General features: G+C 36.8%; 1 protein-coding gene across 5 annotated transcripts in view; it reads left to right on the forward strand.

Moving 5' to 3' along the window:
* ART3 (ADP-ribosyltransferase 3 (inactive)) overlaps nucleotides 1-17,494 on the forward strand; it is a 148,057-nt gene that overhangs the window by 104,470 nt on the left and 26,093 nt on the right. For 4 of the 5 annotated variants that reach the window (XM_077750460.1, XM_077750452.1, XM_077750446.1 and 1 more), the window contains exon 2: nucleotides 14,743-14,820. In XM_077750460.1, the coding sequence (XP_077606586.1) occupies nucleotides 14,752-14,820 (69 nt within the window). In that variant the 5' untranslated portion in view covers nucleotides 14,743-14,751. Of the gene's footprint in view, nucleotides 1-13,471; nucleotides 13,586-14,742; nucleotides 14,821-17,494 lie in introns of all 5 variants that reach the window. The other variant, XM_077750439.1, reaches the window with a different exon arrangement.

Here is a 17,494-nt window from a genome sequence, read left to right on the forward strand (position 1 = left end):
TTCGATTTTCTAGTATCTTATTGGGAATTTTTGCATCCATGTTCATCAGGGAGATTGGCCTGTAATTTTCCTTTTTTGTAGGGCCTCTGTCTGGTTTGGGAATCAAGGTAAGGCTGGCTTCATAGAATGAGTCTGGAAGTTTTCCTTTCATTTCTGTTTTTTGGAACAGCTTGAGAAGGATGGGTTTTAACTCTCCTTTAAATTGCTGGTAGAATTCCCCTGGGAATACATCTGACCCAGGACTCTTATTTGTTGGGAGATTTTTGATAATGACTTGAGTTTCTTCACTAGTGATGGGTCTGTTCAAATTTTCTATTTCTTCCTGTTGAGTTTTGGTAGTGTGTGGGTGTCCGGGAATTTGTCCATTTCTTCCAGGTTCAGTTTGTTGGCATATAGTTTTCCATACTATTCTCTGATAATTGCTTGTATTTCTGAGGGATTGGCTGTGATAAATCCACTTTCATTCATTATTTTTTCTATTTGGGTCCTCTGTCCTTTTGAGAAGTCTGGCTAGGAGTTTATCATTTTGTTTATTTTTTCAAAAAACCAGCTCTTGGTTTCATTGATCTGTTCCAACTGTTTTTTTGGATTCTGTATTGTTTATTTTTGCTCTGATCTTTATTATTTCTCCTCTTCTGCTGGCCTTGGTGTTTCTTTGTTCTGCATCCAGTTCCTCTAGTGTACTGTTAAATGTTGTATTTGTGATTTTTCTTGTTTCTTGAGATAGGCCTGGATTGCAATGTATTTTCCTCTTAGGACAGCCTTTGCTGTATCCCAAAGTGTTGGACTGTTGTGTTTTAGTTTTCATTGGTTTCCATGCATTTTTAAATTTCTTCTTTAATTGCCTTGTTGACCCATTCATTCTTTAGTAGAATGTTCTTTAACCTCCATGCATTGGAGGTTTTCCAAACTTTTTCCTGTGGTTGATTTCAAGTTTCATAGCATTGTGATCTGAAAATGTGCATGGTATGATCTCAGTTCTTTTATATTTATTGAGGGCTATTTTGTGACCCAGTATGTGATCTATCTTGGAGGACATCATGTGTACTTGAGAAGAATGTGTATTCTTCTGCTTTAGGATGAAGAGTTCTGAATTTATCTTTCAAGTCCATTCTGGGTCATTGTTTCCTTATTAATTTTCTGTCTAGATGATTGGTCCATTGCTGTAAGTGGAGTATTAAAGTCCCATGCAATTACCACATTTTTACCAATAAGATTTCTTATGTTTATGATTAAATGTTTTATATGTTTGGGTTTGATATATTTATAAAAAATATAAATTTCCGAATTTGCTGCATAAACATTCATAATTGTTAGCTTTTCTTGATTGATAGACCCCATAATTATCATATAAGGCCCATCTTCATCTCTTGTTACAGCCTTCAGTTTAAAATCAATTTGTCTAATGTAAGTATGGCCACTCCAGCTTTCTTTTGACTTCCAGTAGCATGATAGATGGTTCTTCAGCCTCCTCACTTGCAGTCTGAAGGTGTTCTTGGGTCTAAAAGGGCTGTTTTGTAGACAGCAAATAGGTGGGTCTTGCTTTGTTTTGTTTTTTTTAATACATTGTAATACCCTAAGTCTTTTGATTGGAGCATTTAGTCCATTCATATTCAGTGTTATTATTGAAAAGGATTTAGAGTCATTGTGTTATCTGTAGGTTTCATGCTTGTAGTGATGTCTTTGGTCCTTTGTGGTCTTTGCAACATTTTACTCACAGAGTCCCCTTTAGTATCTCTTGTAAGGCTGGGTTAGTGGTGATAAACTCCTTCAGTTTTTGTTTATTTGGGAAAACCTTTATCCTTCTATTCTGAATGACAGGTTTGGTAGATAAAGGATTCTTGGCCGCATTTTCCTATTCAGCACATTGAAAATTTCCTGCCACTCCTTTCTGACCTGCCATGTTTCAGCAGATAGATCTACTACTATCTTTGTACGTTAAGACCAGTTTGTCCCTGGCTGCTTTCAGAATTCTCTCTTTATCTTTGTATTTTGCCAGTTTCACTATGATACATGTAGAAGATCGATTCCTGTTATGTCTGAAGGGAGTTCTCTGTGCCTCCTGGATTTCAATGTCTGTTTCCCCAGATTGGGGAAGTTCTCAGCTATGATTTGTTCAGGTACACCTTATGCCCCTTTCTCTTTCTTCTTCTTCTAGAACTCCTATTATGGACATTATTACATTGCATTGAATTACTTAGTTCTCTAATTCTCCCCTCATGGTCCAGAATTTTTTAAATCTCTTTTTTTCAGCTTCATCTTTTTCCATGATTTTATTTTCTATTTCATTTATTCTCCCCTCTGCCTCTTCAGTCCTCGCTGCCACCACCTCTAGTTTTTTTTTTGCACCTCATTTACAGCGTTTTTAAATTCATCATGACTATTTTTCAGTTCCTTGATCTCTGAAGCAATAGATTCTCTGTTGTCTTCTATGCTTTTTTTCAAGCCCAGTGATTAATCTTATGACTATTTTTATAAATTCTTGTTCAGTTATGTTGTTTATATCTGTTTTGTTTATATCTGTTCGGATCAATTCTTTAGCTGTCATTTCTTCCTGGAATTTTTTTTGAGGAGAATTCTTCCATTTTGTCATTTTGGCTAGTTTTCTGTCCCTCGTGTGTTTTAAAAGCTTGTTATGTACATTGCACCTGTGAGCACTACTATATTAGAGGGGTCATACACTGTCCAGGGCCTGGCCCTTCAGGAGGTGTTTGCTGGAGAGTATTACTTGCTCTCTGTTGTTGTGACTTTGGTTATTTTATGTCCCTACTTGCAGTGATGTTTTAGACCCTCCACCAGGTGTGCTTTGATTTATTCATAGAGGTAGTCCTGGAAAAGAAAACAAACACACAAAACAAAAACACCAGCTACAGCATAACGGGGTGGGGGCGTGGTTGATGGAAGAGGCCTTATCCCACACAAAGAGAGAAATGACAGGGTGGGGAAAAAGAAAATAAAATTGACCAGGCAGAGAAACTATATGGCTTAATCCAGAGAGAGACAGAGACAGAGAGAGAGAGACAGACAGAGAGAGAGAGAGGAAAATAAAGGAGATATAGAACAGGTATAAAGAGAATGGATTAAATATGCTGCTTAAACAAACCAACAACCAGAATAACCAGACTAGAGGAGGGAAGAAATGAAAAGGAGAAAAGGAGGGAAAAAATACATAGACACACACACACACACATACACATTTGTGTGTATATGTATATACATTTAAATATGTATACATGATATATGTATATACATTTATATACATATATATAAAACAAGAATTGTCCAAGAATTAAATCAGGAAATGCAAAACAACTGGGATCCAGTGGCCTTCTGGAGGAGGGGCTGTCTGGTTCATCCCATGTCAGTCCCACCCTTGTAGATACACAGTTACCAGGTGTGAGGGATGTGGTTTGGTTGGGTCCGCATTCTCTGTGGGCCAGCTCTCGGTTCCTTGAAGCCCTACCTTGTTGGTGATGGGGAGAAAAATGGCAAACACAAACCACTGTGTTCAGGCCATCCTTGCAGGGCTGCAGGCGCAAACAAGGTGGTTTGTCTGGCTCCAACGACTCCCGCGCTTCCCTGACACTCAGCTGGGATTTAAACCCTGGTGTCTCAGAGATTCCCGCTCCTGGCATCCATGTTTTCCGGAAGTGTCGCTCCGCAGACATATGGCCTCTGGCTGGCAGGCTCAGGCAGTCTTTGCCCTCTGAACAAAGAATATACCTTCTTCCCACAGCATTCCAGCGAGAGCATTGCTTCTCCCACTGCGGACTGCATCTCTAAACTAGTTACTAAGCCCAGGGTTGGCTCCCCTCCTCCTTGGTGTCCAAACAGGGCAGCTGGCCCCAGTCCAGAGAAAGCCCTGCAGTTAGGGATTGGATCTTTGTCTATTTTGGTCCATGGTTTTTCTCTTGTCCAGATACAGCCCTACTCTTCCCCAGCTTCTCTTTCTGTTCCTTTTGTCTCTCTGCAGAAGGGGATTCCTCCCTCTGTGCCTTTACGGCCCATTTTATCTCTCCCAGTTTGCAATCGTACACCTATGGCCTGTCGGGTTGTCCCCATGGGCCGCTGGAGATGTCTTTGTCACTCTGCAGCCTGGACTCTTGGAATTCAAAGTCCTTTGGCCTCAACACTGCTGTGTTTGAGAGAGGAGGGAACTTCAGGTCCCCCTACTCTGCCATGTTGGATCTCCCCCACAGATTTGCTTTTTGTCACAACAGTTTTGCCTTTTCTAGAATGCCATTTAAATATTTAATACCATATAAAGTCTTTGGTAACTGATTTGTAGCATAATGCATTTGAGATTCATCTGTTGTTGCATATATTAACAGTTCATTCCTTTTTAAAAAAACAGCTTTATCAAGATGTAATTCAGGTACCATACAATTCCTCTGTTTAGAGTGTACAATTTAATGGTTTTTAGTATATCACAGAATGGTGCAGCCATCACTGCAGTCAGTTTTAGAACTACTGATTAATGCAACAGTATGAATGGATTTCAAAGTATTGTGCTAACTCAGTCACACCCTGATTACCTTTACTGCCACCATTCTGGTTCAAACCACCATAATCTCTGCTTTCATTATTATAATAACCTGCAAACTGGGCTTCCTACTTCATCTATTCTCCCTAGAACAGCCAGGTTGATCCCCTTGAAAAATAAGCGAGATCATGTCATACCTCTGCTCACACCTTGTGATTTTCTCCCTTCCTTTCTCTTAGAGTAAAACCATATTTTTACAATGGCCTGCAAAGGTTTATATGATCTTTCCACGACCCCTCCCCCTTACCTCTGTGACCTTACTATCTCCTGCCACTTTACCATTACCTATTATTCTACTGTTCCAGCCATATTGGCCTCTTGTATTCCCTCTGCCTGACTTCTCTTCCACCACAGTCTTCATGGCTGACCTCCCATACCTCCTCCAAATCTTTGCTCACATATCACATTAAAATTTTTTTTTAACATTCATTTTTTGAGAGAGAATGAACAAGGGAGGGGCAGAGAGAGAGGGAGACACAGAATCTGAAGCAGGCTCCAGACTCTGAGCTGTCAGCCTAGAACCCAAAACAGGTATCTCTGATGATGAGGGACACTGAGCATTGTTTCATTTGTCTGTTGGGTGCCCTGGTTTTTGTGGTTGCTGCTGGGGGACATCTCTACATCACCTAGGTTTGGTGGTAGCATTCCCTAGGTCCTGTGAGACTATAACTAACAGAGATAGGAGTTCTTAAATAGCTACCACCCCCAGCTACTGCCCCAAGGGTTATCACAGCAAGAGGCAGGTCTTTCTGTGAGAGAGTCTTAACTAGCTTAATCATTACAGTTGTAGCTTAAAGTGCAGTCTTCTATTACACACACCTGTAAGGGCTAAAATCTTTCATGACACTTCAGAAGGTGTTAATTTTATATCATGTGACTTTTCTGAATTTGTGTATCAGTTCTAGTAGCTTTTTGGTGGAGTCTTTCAGGTTTTCTACATAGAGTATCATGTTATCTGCAAGTGGTGAAAGTTAGACTTTTTTTTGCCAATTTGGATGCCTTTCATTTCTTTTTGTTGTCTGATTGCTGAGGCTGGACTTCAGTACTATGTTGAATAACAGGGTTGAGAGTGGACACCCCTGTCTTGTTCCTGACCTTAGAGGAAAACCTATCAGTTTTCCCCCACTGAGTATATTAGCTGTGTGTCTTTCATATATAGCCATTATGATTTTGAGGAATGTTCCCTCTATCCCTACTTTCTTGAGCATTTTTTCAAGAAAGGACACTGTATTTTGTCTAAGCTTTCTCTGCATCTACTGAGATAATGTGATTCTTATCCTTTATTTTATTAATGTGGTGTATCATATTCATTTGTGGATATTGAACCACCCCTGCAGTCCCAGAATAAATCCCACTTGGTTGTGGTGAATAATTCTTTTAATGTGTTCTTGGACTCTATTTGCTAGAATCCACATTCATCAGGGAAATTGGTCTGTAATTCTCCTTTTTAAAAGTGGGGTCTTTGTCTGGTTTTGGAATCAAGGTAATGTTTGCCTCATAGAATGAATTATGAAGTTTTCCTACCATTTCTATTTTTTGGAAGTTTTCCTGCCATTTCTATTTTTTGGCAGTTCCAAAAGAGTAAGTATTAATTCTTCTTTAAATGTTTGGCAGAATTCCCTTGGGAAGCCATCTGGCCATGGACTCCTGTTTGTTGCAAGTTACTGATTCAAGTTCTTTACTGGTTATGGGTCTGTTCAAATTTTCTTTTTCTTCATGTTTCAGTTTTGATAGTTTATATGTTTATAGGAATTTATTCATTTCTTTCATATTGCCCAATTTGTTACATACAAGTTTAAATTTTTTTAATGTTTGTTTATTTTTGAAAGAGAGAGAGAGAGAGAGAGCATGAGTGGGGGAGAGGCAGAGAGAGGGAGATGCAGAATCTGAAACAGGCTGCAGGCTCTGAGCTGTCAGCACAGAGCCTGATGTGGAGCTCAAACCTGACATAAGGTCATGTCCTGAGTCAAAGTTGGATGCTTAACTGACTGAGCCACTCAGGTGCCCTGGCATATAATTTTTCATAATATTCTCATAACTATATGTATTGCTGTGGTGTTGGTTGTATTTATCCTCTTTCATGCATGATTTTATTTGAGTCCTTTCCTTTTTCTTTTTGTTAAGTCTGGCCAAGGGTTTATCAATTTTGTTAATTCTTTCAAAGAACCAGCTCCTAGTTTCATCGATCTGTTCTCCTGGTATTTTGGATTTCAGTATTATTTATTTCTGCTCTAATCTTTATTATTTCCCTTTTTCAGCTGATTTTATTTGCTGTTCTTTTTCCAGCTCCTTTAGGCATAAGGTTAGGTTGTGGATTTGAGACATTTCTTCCTTCTTTAGTTGAGCCTGGATTGCTATATAACTTCCCTCTTAAGACAAACTTTGCTGCATCCCAAAGGTTTTGGACTGTTGTGTTTTCATTTTCATTGGCTTCCATGTGCTTTCTTATTTCCTCTTTAATTTCTGGTTAACCCATTCAGTCTTTAGTGGGATGTTCTTTAATACCTCCATGTATTTGTGGTCTTTCCAAATTTTTTCTTGTGGTTGACTTCAAGTTTCATATGCATGGTATGATCTTGATCTTTGTACTTGTTGAAGGCTGATTTGTGATAAAGGGGCTTTTTATGTTGGAAAGAAATGTAAATAGTGACAGGAAAACAAGAAAAAATATATATCAGTGTTAAAGGTACATATTTACTAAAGGGAGTAGATTAATCATTTATAGCTGGTGTGAGGGTTAAACAACACAAGTGGTAAAAATAAATATAACTGTAGTCATTAGTTAAGGGATACACATGATGAAAATATGTACAATGTGACATCAGAAACAAAACATTAGAAGGAGAGTAAAAATGTAGACTTTAAAATGCATTCAAATATCAGTATTCATCAACTTAAATAGACTGTTAAAAATTTTTATGTGTGGGCCTTATGATAACCACAGAGCAAAAACAGTGGTAGATAAACAAAAGTTAATGAGAAAGGAGTCTTAAGCATACCACTAAGGAAAGTCATCAACCTGCAGTGGAAGAGAAGAAGAGGAGAGGAACAGAGAAAATTTTTAATAAAATGGTAATAGTAAGTCTATGCCTATCTATAATTCTGTGAATGTAAATGAACTAAATTCTCCAGTCAAGTATGGGGTGGTTCAGTGGATTAAGGGAAAAAATAAAAAAGACCTATCTGTATGTTGCCGCTAAGAGGCTTACTGCAAACATAAGGGCACACATAGACTGAAAATTAAGGAGTGGAAAGATATTCCGTGCAAATAGAAACCAAAAGAGGGCTGTGGTAGGCATGGAGTTTAAAATAAAGACTCTAATAAAGAGACAGAGAAGGACATTATATAAATAAAAGGGTAAATTTAACACCAGGATATAACATTGGTAAATATTTATGTACCCCAAGTAGGAACACCTAAATATGTAAAACAAATTTTTTTTTTTTGAGAGAGAGAGAGAGAGCAAGCCATGCATGTGAGTGTTTTGGGTGGAAATGGGAAGGAATAGGCAGAGAAGGAGACAGAGGATCTGAAGTGGGCTCTGCACTGACAGCAGAGAGCCCAATACAGGACTTGAACTCATGAACTGTGAGATCATGACCTGAGCTGAAGTTGGATGCTTAACTGCTGAGAGCCACCCAGGTGCCCCAATACATAAAACAAATATTAACACACCCAATGGGAGCAACACAATAATAGTAGGGGACTTTAACACCCTGCTTACATTGATCACACTGCAATAACTAAGGAAACATTGACCTTAAATGACACATTTGACCAGTTGGACCTAATTTATTGACAAACCCTAACGTATCTACAAAACGTACCTAATGGTATCTACAGAATGTACCATCCAAAGGTAACACGTGCTCTTCAAGTGTACATGACACATATTCTAGGATAGGCCAAATTTAAGACTGAAATCATATCCAGCATCATTTCCAGCCACAGTGGTATGAAACTAGAAACCAATTACAAAAAGAAAATTAGAAAATTTAAAAATATGTGGAGATTAAACCACAGAATCAAAAAAAATACCTTGAGACAAATGAAAATGGAAATACAATGTATCAAAACTTATAGGATACAGCAAAAAGAGTTCTAGGGAGAATTTCATAGCAATAAATGCCTTCCTCAGAAATAAGAAAAATCTCACTAACTTCACACCTCAGGAAACTAGAAAGAGAAAAACAAATGAAGCCCAAAGTCAGTAGAAGGAAATAAAAATCTGAGCAGAAATAAATGAAATTGAAATGAAAAGCCATTAGAAAAGACCGGTGAAACCAAAAGCTGGTTCTTAGAATAAAACCAAAAGCTGGTTCTTAGAATAAACAGCTGGACTCACCAAAAAAAGGAGAGAACTTAAGTAAAATTAGGAATGACAGAGACATTAACAATTGATACTACAGAAATACACAGGATCATAACGGTCTACATAAACAATTATATGTGAACACATTGGACCACCTAGAAAAAATTGGAAAAATTCTTCAAAACCTAAAACTTGTTACTACTGAATCAGAAAAAAAGAAAAAATCTAAGTAGATTGATTCTTGGTAAGGAGATTGAAGTAGTAATTTAAAACCTTCAACAAAACAAAATCCAGGCCATATAGCTTCATTGACTAATTCTACGAGACAAAGAATTAACGCCAATTACTCTCAAACTCTTCAAAAAAATAAAAGAGAAGGGAATAGTCCAAACTCATTTTACAATGCCTGATATCACGTTGATATCAAAACCAGGCAAAAAAGACAATTACAAAAAAATTACAGAGCACTATCCCTAATGAACATATATAAAAAATTCTTCAGCAAAATATTCACAAACCAAATTCAGTAGTACATTAAAAGGATCATATCCGATGATCAAATGGAATTTATTCCATGTATACAAGGATGATTGAACATTCACAAATCAGTGTGATGTACTGCATTTACAAATTGAAGGGTAAAAATACTGTCATTTCAATAGATGCAAAAAAAGCACGTGACAGAATTTAACGTCCATTTATTATAAAAACTTGAAGTACAGTGGGAGTAGAGGGAGCTTCCCTCAACATAATGAAGGCCATTTATGACAAACCCACAGCTAACATTATAACCCAGTGGGGTGAAATGAAAGCTTTTTCTCCAAGCTTAGGAACAAGGCAAGGATGCTCACTCTTACCACTTTTATTCAGTGTAGTGTTGGAAGTCCTAGACATAGCAATTAGTCAAGAAAAAGATAAAGGGCATCCAAATTGGGGAGAAGAGGGAAAACTGTCACTCTGCAAATGATATTTTATGTGTAGAAAACCTTAAAGAGTCCACCAAAAAACTGTTAGAACTAATAAATTCAGTGAAGTTGAAAGATACAAAGAATAGAGATATGTTGTATTTCTATACACAAATAAACTATCAGAAAGAAATTAGAAAATAATCCTCATTTGCAGTTGAATTAAAATGAACAAAATACCTAGGACTATAACGAAGGAGGAGAAAGCCTTCTACTCTGAGAAGTATGACATTGTTGAAAAAAATAGACACAAATAAAAGGAAAGATATTCATGCTTATGGATTTGAAGGATTCATATTGTTAAAATGTCCATACTATCCAAAGCAATCTATAGATTTAATGCAACCTTTATCAAAATTCCAGTGGCACTTTTCACAGTAATAGAACAAATAATCTTAAAATTAGGGTAGAACCACAAAGAACCTCTGATAACCAAAGCAATCTTGAGAAAGACAACCAAAACACCAGAGTCCCTGATTTCAAACAGTATTACAAAACTATAGGAATCAAACCAGTATGGTACTGGTATAAAACAGACACACAGATCAGTGGAACAGAATAGAGATCCCAGAAATAAACCCATACATATATGGTAAATTAATTTTTGATAAAGGCACCAAGAATATACATTGGAGAAAGGATAGTCTAATAAATGGTGTTGAGAAAACTGGATAGCCACATGCAAAAGAATGAAACTGGACCACTTTTTTATACATTACACAAAAAGTTCACTCAAAATGTATTAAAGACTTAAATGTTAGAAAATAAACCATAAAAACTCAAGAAGAAAACAAGGAGTAAGCTCTTTGACATTGATTTTGGCAGTAATTTTTGGATTTGACACCAAAAGTAAAGGCAAAAGCAAAAATCCACAGTTGAGACTACATCAAACTAAAAAGTTTTTGCACAAGAGAAAGTATTAACAAAATGAAAAGGCAACATACTGAATGGGAGAAAATATTTGAAAATCATGTATGTGATAAAGGGTTAATACCCAAAGTATATAAAGAACTCCTATAACTCAAAATTATTCATTTAAAAATAATTTTTAAAATGAGCAGAGGCTCTGAACAGACATTTTTCTGTCCAGAAAACACACAGAAGGCCAAAAGGTATGTGAAAAGATGGTCAGAGTCACTAATCATCAGGGAAATTCAAATGAAAACCACAATGAGCTATTGCCTTACATTTGTTAGGATGGCTGTGTTCAGAAAGAGGGACTGGGACAGGATACAGGGGAAGAAAAGAAACACCAAGTGTTGGCAATGATGTGGAAAAGGGGATCTCTGTGTACTCTTGGTGGTAGTATTTATTAGAGTAGCCACTATAAGAAACAATATGGAGTTCCTCAAAAAATTAAAAATAGAACTACCATATGATCTAGCAATTTCACTTTTGAATGTTTGTATGAAGAAAACAAAAACACTAACTTGGAAAGATACATAGGCGCCCCCATGTCATTACAGCTTTATTTACAATAGCCAAGAAAGGAAACAACCTAAGTTTCCAGTGGTGGATGAATGGATAGAGAAACTGTACACATACGTATATACACCTGTATAAGTAAAATGGAATAATATCAGCCATTAAAAAGAATGAAACCTTGCCATTTGTGAAAAACATGGATGGACCTTGAGGGCATTGTGCTAGGTGAAGTAAGTCAAAGACAAATATCATATATTCTCACTTATATGTGGAATCTAAACAAAACAAAACTAAAAAAAAAAAACCAAAAAACAAAAAACAAAAAAACAAGCAGATTGATACAGAGAACAGATTGGTAGTTGCCAGAGTCAAGGATTGGGAGTGGAGGGCTAAATGGGTGAAGGGAGTCAAAGGTGCAAGTTTCCAGTTATAAATGTCGTAGGGATGTAATCTGCAACATGGTGATTGTAGGTAATACTGTATTGCATATTTGAAAGTTGCTGAGAGAGTAAGGCTTAAAAGTCACCACATTCACAAAAATTTATTAACTGTGTGGTGACATATAAACTAGACTTATGATGATCATTTTGCAATATATATAAATATCAAACCATTATGTTGTTACACCCAAATCTAACACATTGTATGTTAATTGTATTTCAATTAAAAAAAGGTAGAAACTGGAATAAAACAGGAATGGAGAAAAACCATGATGGGAAGAAACAAGGCCAATTCTGCCTTGAACTTCCTGTGGTGTTTGTTAACATTCTTTTTGGTGAACTTTGTCTTTTGTGTGATATATAAATGAATCTGGAAGGCTTCGGTGCCAAAGACAGGAAAACTCCACTACTACATTTCCTGTAGGCTCACACGCCTGAGACTTAAATGAATGTCAGTGAGAACATAATGCTTGAAACATGTACAAACTCTGTTTTTTCTTTCTGACCACACTTTTTTTTTTTTAAATGATGCTGTCGCTGGGAGTCTGTTAAATTATATCTTAAATTGCTTGGCCAGTGGGGTGGGAAGAGGTTAGAGGTTTTGAAGACTGAAGATTAAAGATGGGTTTTGTAAAAAATGGATGCTCTTTATCTAAAATGTTTACTTGAGTAATAATATATGTATACATATAGAGGAAAACATACATAAATATATAGCTTGGTAATTTTCACAAACAGAATATATCTGTGTAGTCAATACCCAGAACCAAAACCAGCATCCTAAATGCTTTCCTTGTTCCTCTTGAAGTTACTACCTCCTACTCAGAGTAACCAGTATTCTGACTCTAATGCGATAGATGTGTTTTGCTTGATTTCGTACTCTGTATAAATTGTCATGCAATCACTTAAATGCATAAATGTTAAGATTTATCCTCATTTCTTACATATGGTTAGAGTTTATTTTCAGTGCTATGCAAAATTCCATTGTATGAATATAACAAAGTATCGGTTCTACTGTTGTTAGTCATTTGGATGGTTTCCAGTTTGGGGCTATTATACATAGTATACTATCCAATGAATTCTGTTAATGTATTTTGATATATATATATGCATAAATTTCCTACGACATTTCACAGTTTTTTTCTAGAGTCCATAAACTGTTCTCCGGTGTTACAGTCAATATACTTACTATGTGTACCATACTCAGATGAGAAATACAGTTGCAAGTATTACCACATCCTTACCTTCTTAGTGTTCTCATTAGACTTTTTCTAAAACTCACTTAGATTTTTAACATGTATTTTGGTTAAGTATGCATATTTAATGGGTTTTATCACATTGCACTTTTTAGTACTTTGTTTTACGTGCTTGTGTATCCCAGCAGCTGGCACAGTACCTGAAAAATAGTAAGCTGGGTGAGTGAATGGTGATAGCCAGTCATCATTGCCAGAGATTAACACAGAAAGTCCCCTTAGTTATGTGAACCATCTTGCTAGGGTAAAATCCTTGCTTTAGTTTGACATCTCAGAGTCAAAGGGTTAGGAATGGGAGGTGATCACACTCTGAGAAGCCTACAACAAGATTCGGAACTAACTGAACATGTTGTGTGGTTAGAGGGAATTGCTGTGGCTTTACAAGCCTCTTGGAGATTTCATGTGTTAACAGCAGTGATTCCAAAGGATAGTGTGGGGGCCAGATATAAATAGCAGAACACAAATGGGGTAATGTGCCACTGCCAAGCTACTGCTGGGGGTGTTTATAAAAAGAAAAGCATTCCCTTCTCAGCTCTCACCGTCAACAACCTCCCATCCTGAAGACACGCTTACCACAACTGAGAGAGTGGGGAAGCAGTTTGAGACCTAGCATCATTTAAACTTCCACCACAGGCAGAAAAGCCAGGTAAACATTTTGACTTATTTACACTCAGACTATGGAAGTAAAGAATTTTCAAGGAAACCCTAATTCAGAGCTTGCTTGTCACTTACTGCCTTGTGACAATTACCTGTCAGGTATTATATTTTAAGTCTTTTTTAGAAAGTGAGGTTTAACACAAACGTGGCATTTTGTTAGTATATTTTAGTATCTCTAGTGAAAGAAACTGCTCCTGAATAAAACTAGGAATTTGGGGCCAAAGGGAAGATTTTATTTTCCCCTGTGCTTTTCATTCCCATTTGCAGATGCCAGAATATGGCGAATGGTAGGATAAAATAGAGATCTCACTTCAGTTCCATTAATGTCAACTTTGTTGTAGGTATGTGGGAGGAACTGTAGACAACCTTTAATTGACTCATTTAATGACTGGAACAGCTTCAGCTCTTGAGGGCCTCTTACCCTGATGTTTACCCCCTTTCAGTCTCATAAACATTGAGACAGGTATTGGGCATTAAGCCAGTAAAGTTGTATAATTTTATTAGAATTGCTGCCTATCAAGTTTTTTCTTATTTTCATTCCCACCATCAGAAATGTATGCAAAACACTTGTTTTATCCTTGAGCTTCTTTGAATGTAAATATTTGGGGGAAGGAGAACCTCTTGGTAATGCTCTGGTTTGTGCCACTACTGGCTTCATCATTCCCTCCATCCTACCCAAATGGATGTGACTTGGTTTACTATAAACAGTGGATGATGTGCATCGACAATACCTACTGGAGACCTTTTGGAAACTGGGAACTTGGAGATCACCAGTCTAAAATGGTGGTTTTTTAGTTTGTGTTATTTCCTGTGTATGCTGAAGGGAAATTTAGAGACAGGAGGGAAATATGACTACCAGTGACTATCTGTGGTAGAAGAGACATAGCTGGAAATGGACAGATTTAATCTTAAGCAAATTGCTAAACTTCTTGGAGCTTTTGTTTCCCCGCCTGTAGAATGAGGATGTTAGACCACCAGACAAAATATAATGGCCCTTTCAGCGACTGGAAATTTATTGATGATCACTTCCTGACCATCATGATACTCTCACCCTGAATGGAAATGTATATAGTGTGTCATTCTGCTCTATATTCCTAAACCTCTTTTATAAGACTACTAACTTGAAATGTTTCCATTTTAATTTAGAAGAGAAAAATGAAGACAGGACATTTTAATATGGTCACCATGCTGCTGGCAGCTATGATTCTAATGGACATTTTCCAGGTAATGTTTGCAATGGGAAGTATTTGGTCATTGGAATGGGAACTCTTGATATAATGTTGCCTGAGGCATCCATGTGGGTTGATGATGGAAATGAGAGTGCAGAGAATAGGTAAAAAAGTTTTTTTTTTTACAAGTAGCTTTTATTTTTCCATTTTACACTTTGATACAGGCTGACAGTAGAAAGTTGAAAAAATTAAAGTTAAGCAAACAGAGGAAAGTACAAATCATCTACAATCCCTCCACTCAGGGAGAGACTTTTAATCTGTTGGTGTATAGTCGTTTTGACTTTTTTCTGTGTATGCATGTGTGTGTGTAATTTAGAAAAATGGGTTCACTGTGCATAGTATTCTTTATACTTTGCTTTTTAAGTTACCACTGTGCTACAAATGTCTTTGTCATTAAATATTCTTAAAATATGTATTTGGTCCAAATAAGATGACAGGGCACTGTTTGGTTATGTGTATTTTATTGAACTATGTAATGACCATTTTCTCACAGCTAGTGTTCTTTTTTTCTGATAAAATTTTCATGATTTTCTTGTTTGCAGTTGAATTTTTAAACATTCTGTAACATATATTTATGTAACTATGAGACTGGTATCTCATTTAATTTCTTCCCCCACCATGTTTGTGCTGTTACATCACTACTGAATATTCATCTAATGATTTGAAATCTCTACTTTAAAGTATGTTAAATTATTAAAATTTTATTCTTGAATTTAATACTCTGATCCCTTGTCTGTGGAATCATTGCATATTCTGTTGCCTGTACTTCAGTATGATTTTCTAAGTTGAAGAATAATTCACATGTCATTAAAAAGGCACAATTAAGTGCATAGTATGGTGGTTTTCATAACTTCACTATGTTGTACAATCATCGCCATTATCTCATTACAGAACATTCCCATCACCCCCAAAAGAAGCCCAGTAGCTATTAGCAGTCAGTCCCAATTCCCTCTTCCCTGCATCCCCTGGCAACCATTAATCTACTTTTTGTTTCTTTGGATTTGCCTGTTAGGGAAATTTCACCTGAATGGAATCATGCAGTATCTGGCCCTTCGTGGGGCTTCTTTCACCTAGTGTATTGTTTTCAAGGTTTATTCATGTTGTAGCATATACTAGACTTCATTACTTTTTAGAGCTGAATAATTCCATTATGTGGTTATGCCACATTTTGTTTCCCCATTTATTTATTGATAGACATTTGGGTTCTCACTTTTTGGCTCTTATGAATGAATAATTCTGGTCTGAATTTTCATGAACTTTTATGTGAACATGCTTTCAGTTCTCTTGGGTATATACCTACGAGTAGATTTGCTGGGTCATTTGGTAACTTTATGTTTTAGTATTTGAGAACTGCCAAATTGTTTTCCGCTGTGACTGCACCATTTTATATTCCCACCAGCAATATCTGAGGGTTCAGTTTCTCTACATCTTTGCCAACAATTTCCCTTTTTCCCCTCTTATTATTATGGCCATTCTAATGGATATGAAGTGGTATCTCACTGGGGTTTTGCTATGCATTTTTAACATTCTTTTGTAACATAATTTTCATGTGTGTTCTGTGAATGTTCTCTAATTTGTTTAACCAGTTTCTTTTTGTGAACATGTAGCCCATTTCCAAATTTTTTGTAATATTTTTGTAGGAAATTTGAGGTAATTAAATTTCCTTAGTACAGACTTTTGTTTCAGTGGATGAATCAAAGGAAGAAAATATAATCAGTGTGTTCATGTAGCCTTTTGGACATGTCCCTTAATGTCCATTCAGTTGTCCCTGAATGGTGGTGGCATCTGTGAACTTTTTCACTGCTCAAGGCACTCACTGTACAGAACACACAATCAACTGTGGCCTTGGGCCAGAAAGACTGGATGTCTAAAATTAGACCCATGGAGACTGGTTAGAGGCATACGGAAAAGACTGGAACATACTGGATATGATATGATGTTACTCTGATATGATATGAGGAATGTGGGAGGTCGTTTCATGGTGTGATATTTTATAATATATTGAACTCTTGAAGATAAATCAGGCATCAGTGCCCAAGATACACTGTGGTACATTCTGTGCTGCAGAGGAAAGTACCTTTCTTGGGTAGGAGATGACAGTGATTTGATCTCCTGAAGCTCAGATTCTCACTTAAGAAAACTGACCTATAGACCTAGGAGTTCAGGGGTCTCAAGGACTTCCCTAGAAGATTGTTTTGTGGCTAGTAGTAAAGACAGTTTCTGGTGCTAGCACAGTCTCTTCATTTGTAAAATGGTGTTATGAATTGTCTGCCTTTCCTTTCATAAGAGTTGTTACGAGGAGAAAATTAAAGTCTTCTGAAAGGGCTGTGTCAGTGTTAGTGGTTTTTATCATTGGAAACAGGACATTCTATTTAAAAGGACAGATTCTGAGGGCAGATTGCTTGGCTTCAAATCTCAATTTCAGACAGGTCTATCTTAGTATCCTCATCCTTAAAAAGGGACTATTAACAGTGCTACCTCGCAGGGTTGCCATGAAGATTAAATGAATTCATTAATATATATAAGCACTTTGTGCTTGGCATACAGAACACTCTGGAGAAGTTTGTTAGGTCTTAGTGTTGGAGTGGCCCCAGAGGGTGACTGGGAGAAGGACACCTAGGAAAACTCAAAAATGAATAGATGGCTCTGTGTATGGACCAGGTTGTTGG

The sequence above is a fragment of the Crocuta crocuta genome, unplaced genomic scaffold (assembly GCF_008692635.1).
Source record: "Crocuta crocuta isolate KB4526 unplaced genomic scaffold, BGI_CrCroc_1.0 scaffold1, whole genome shotgun sequence".
NCBI lineage: Eukaryota > Metazoa > Chordata > Mammalia > Carnivora > Hyaenidae > Crocuta > Crocuta crocuta.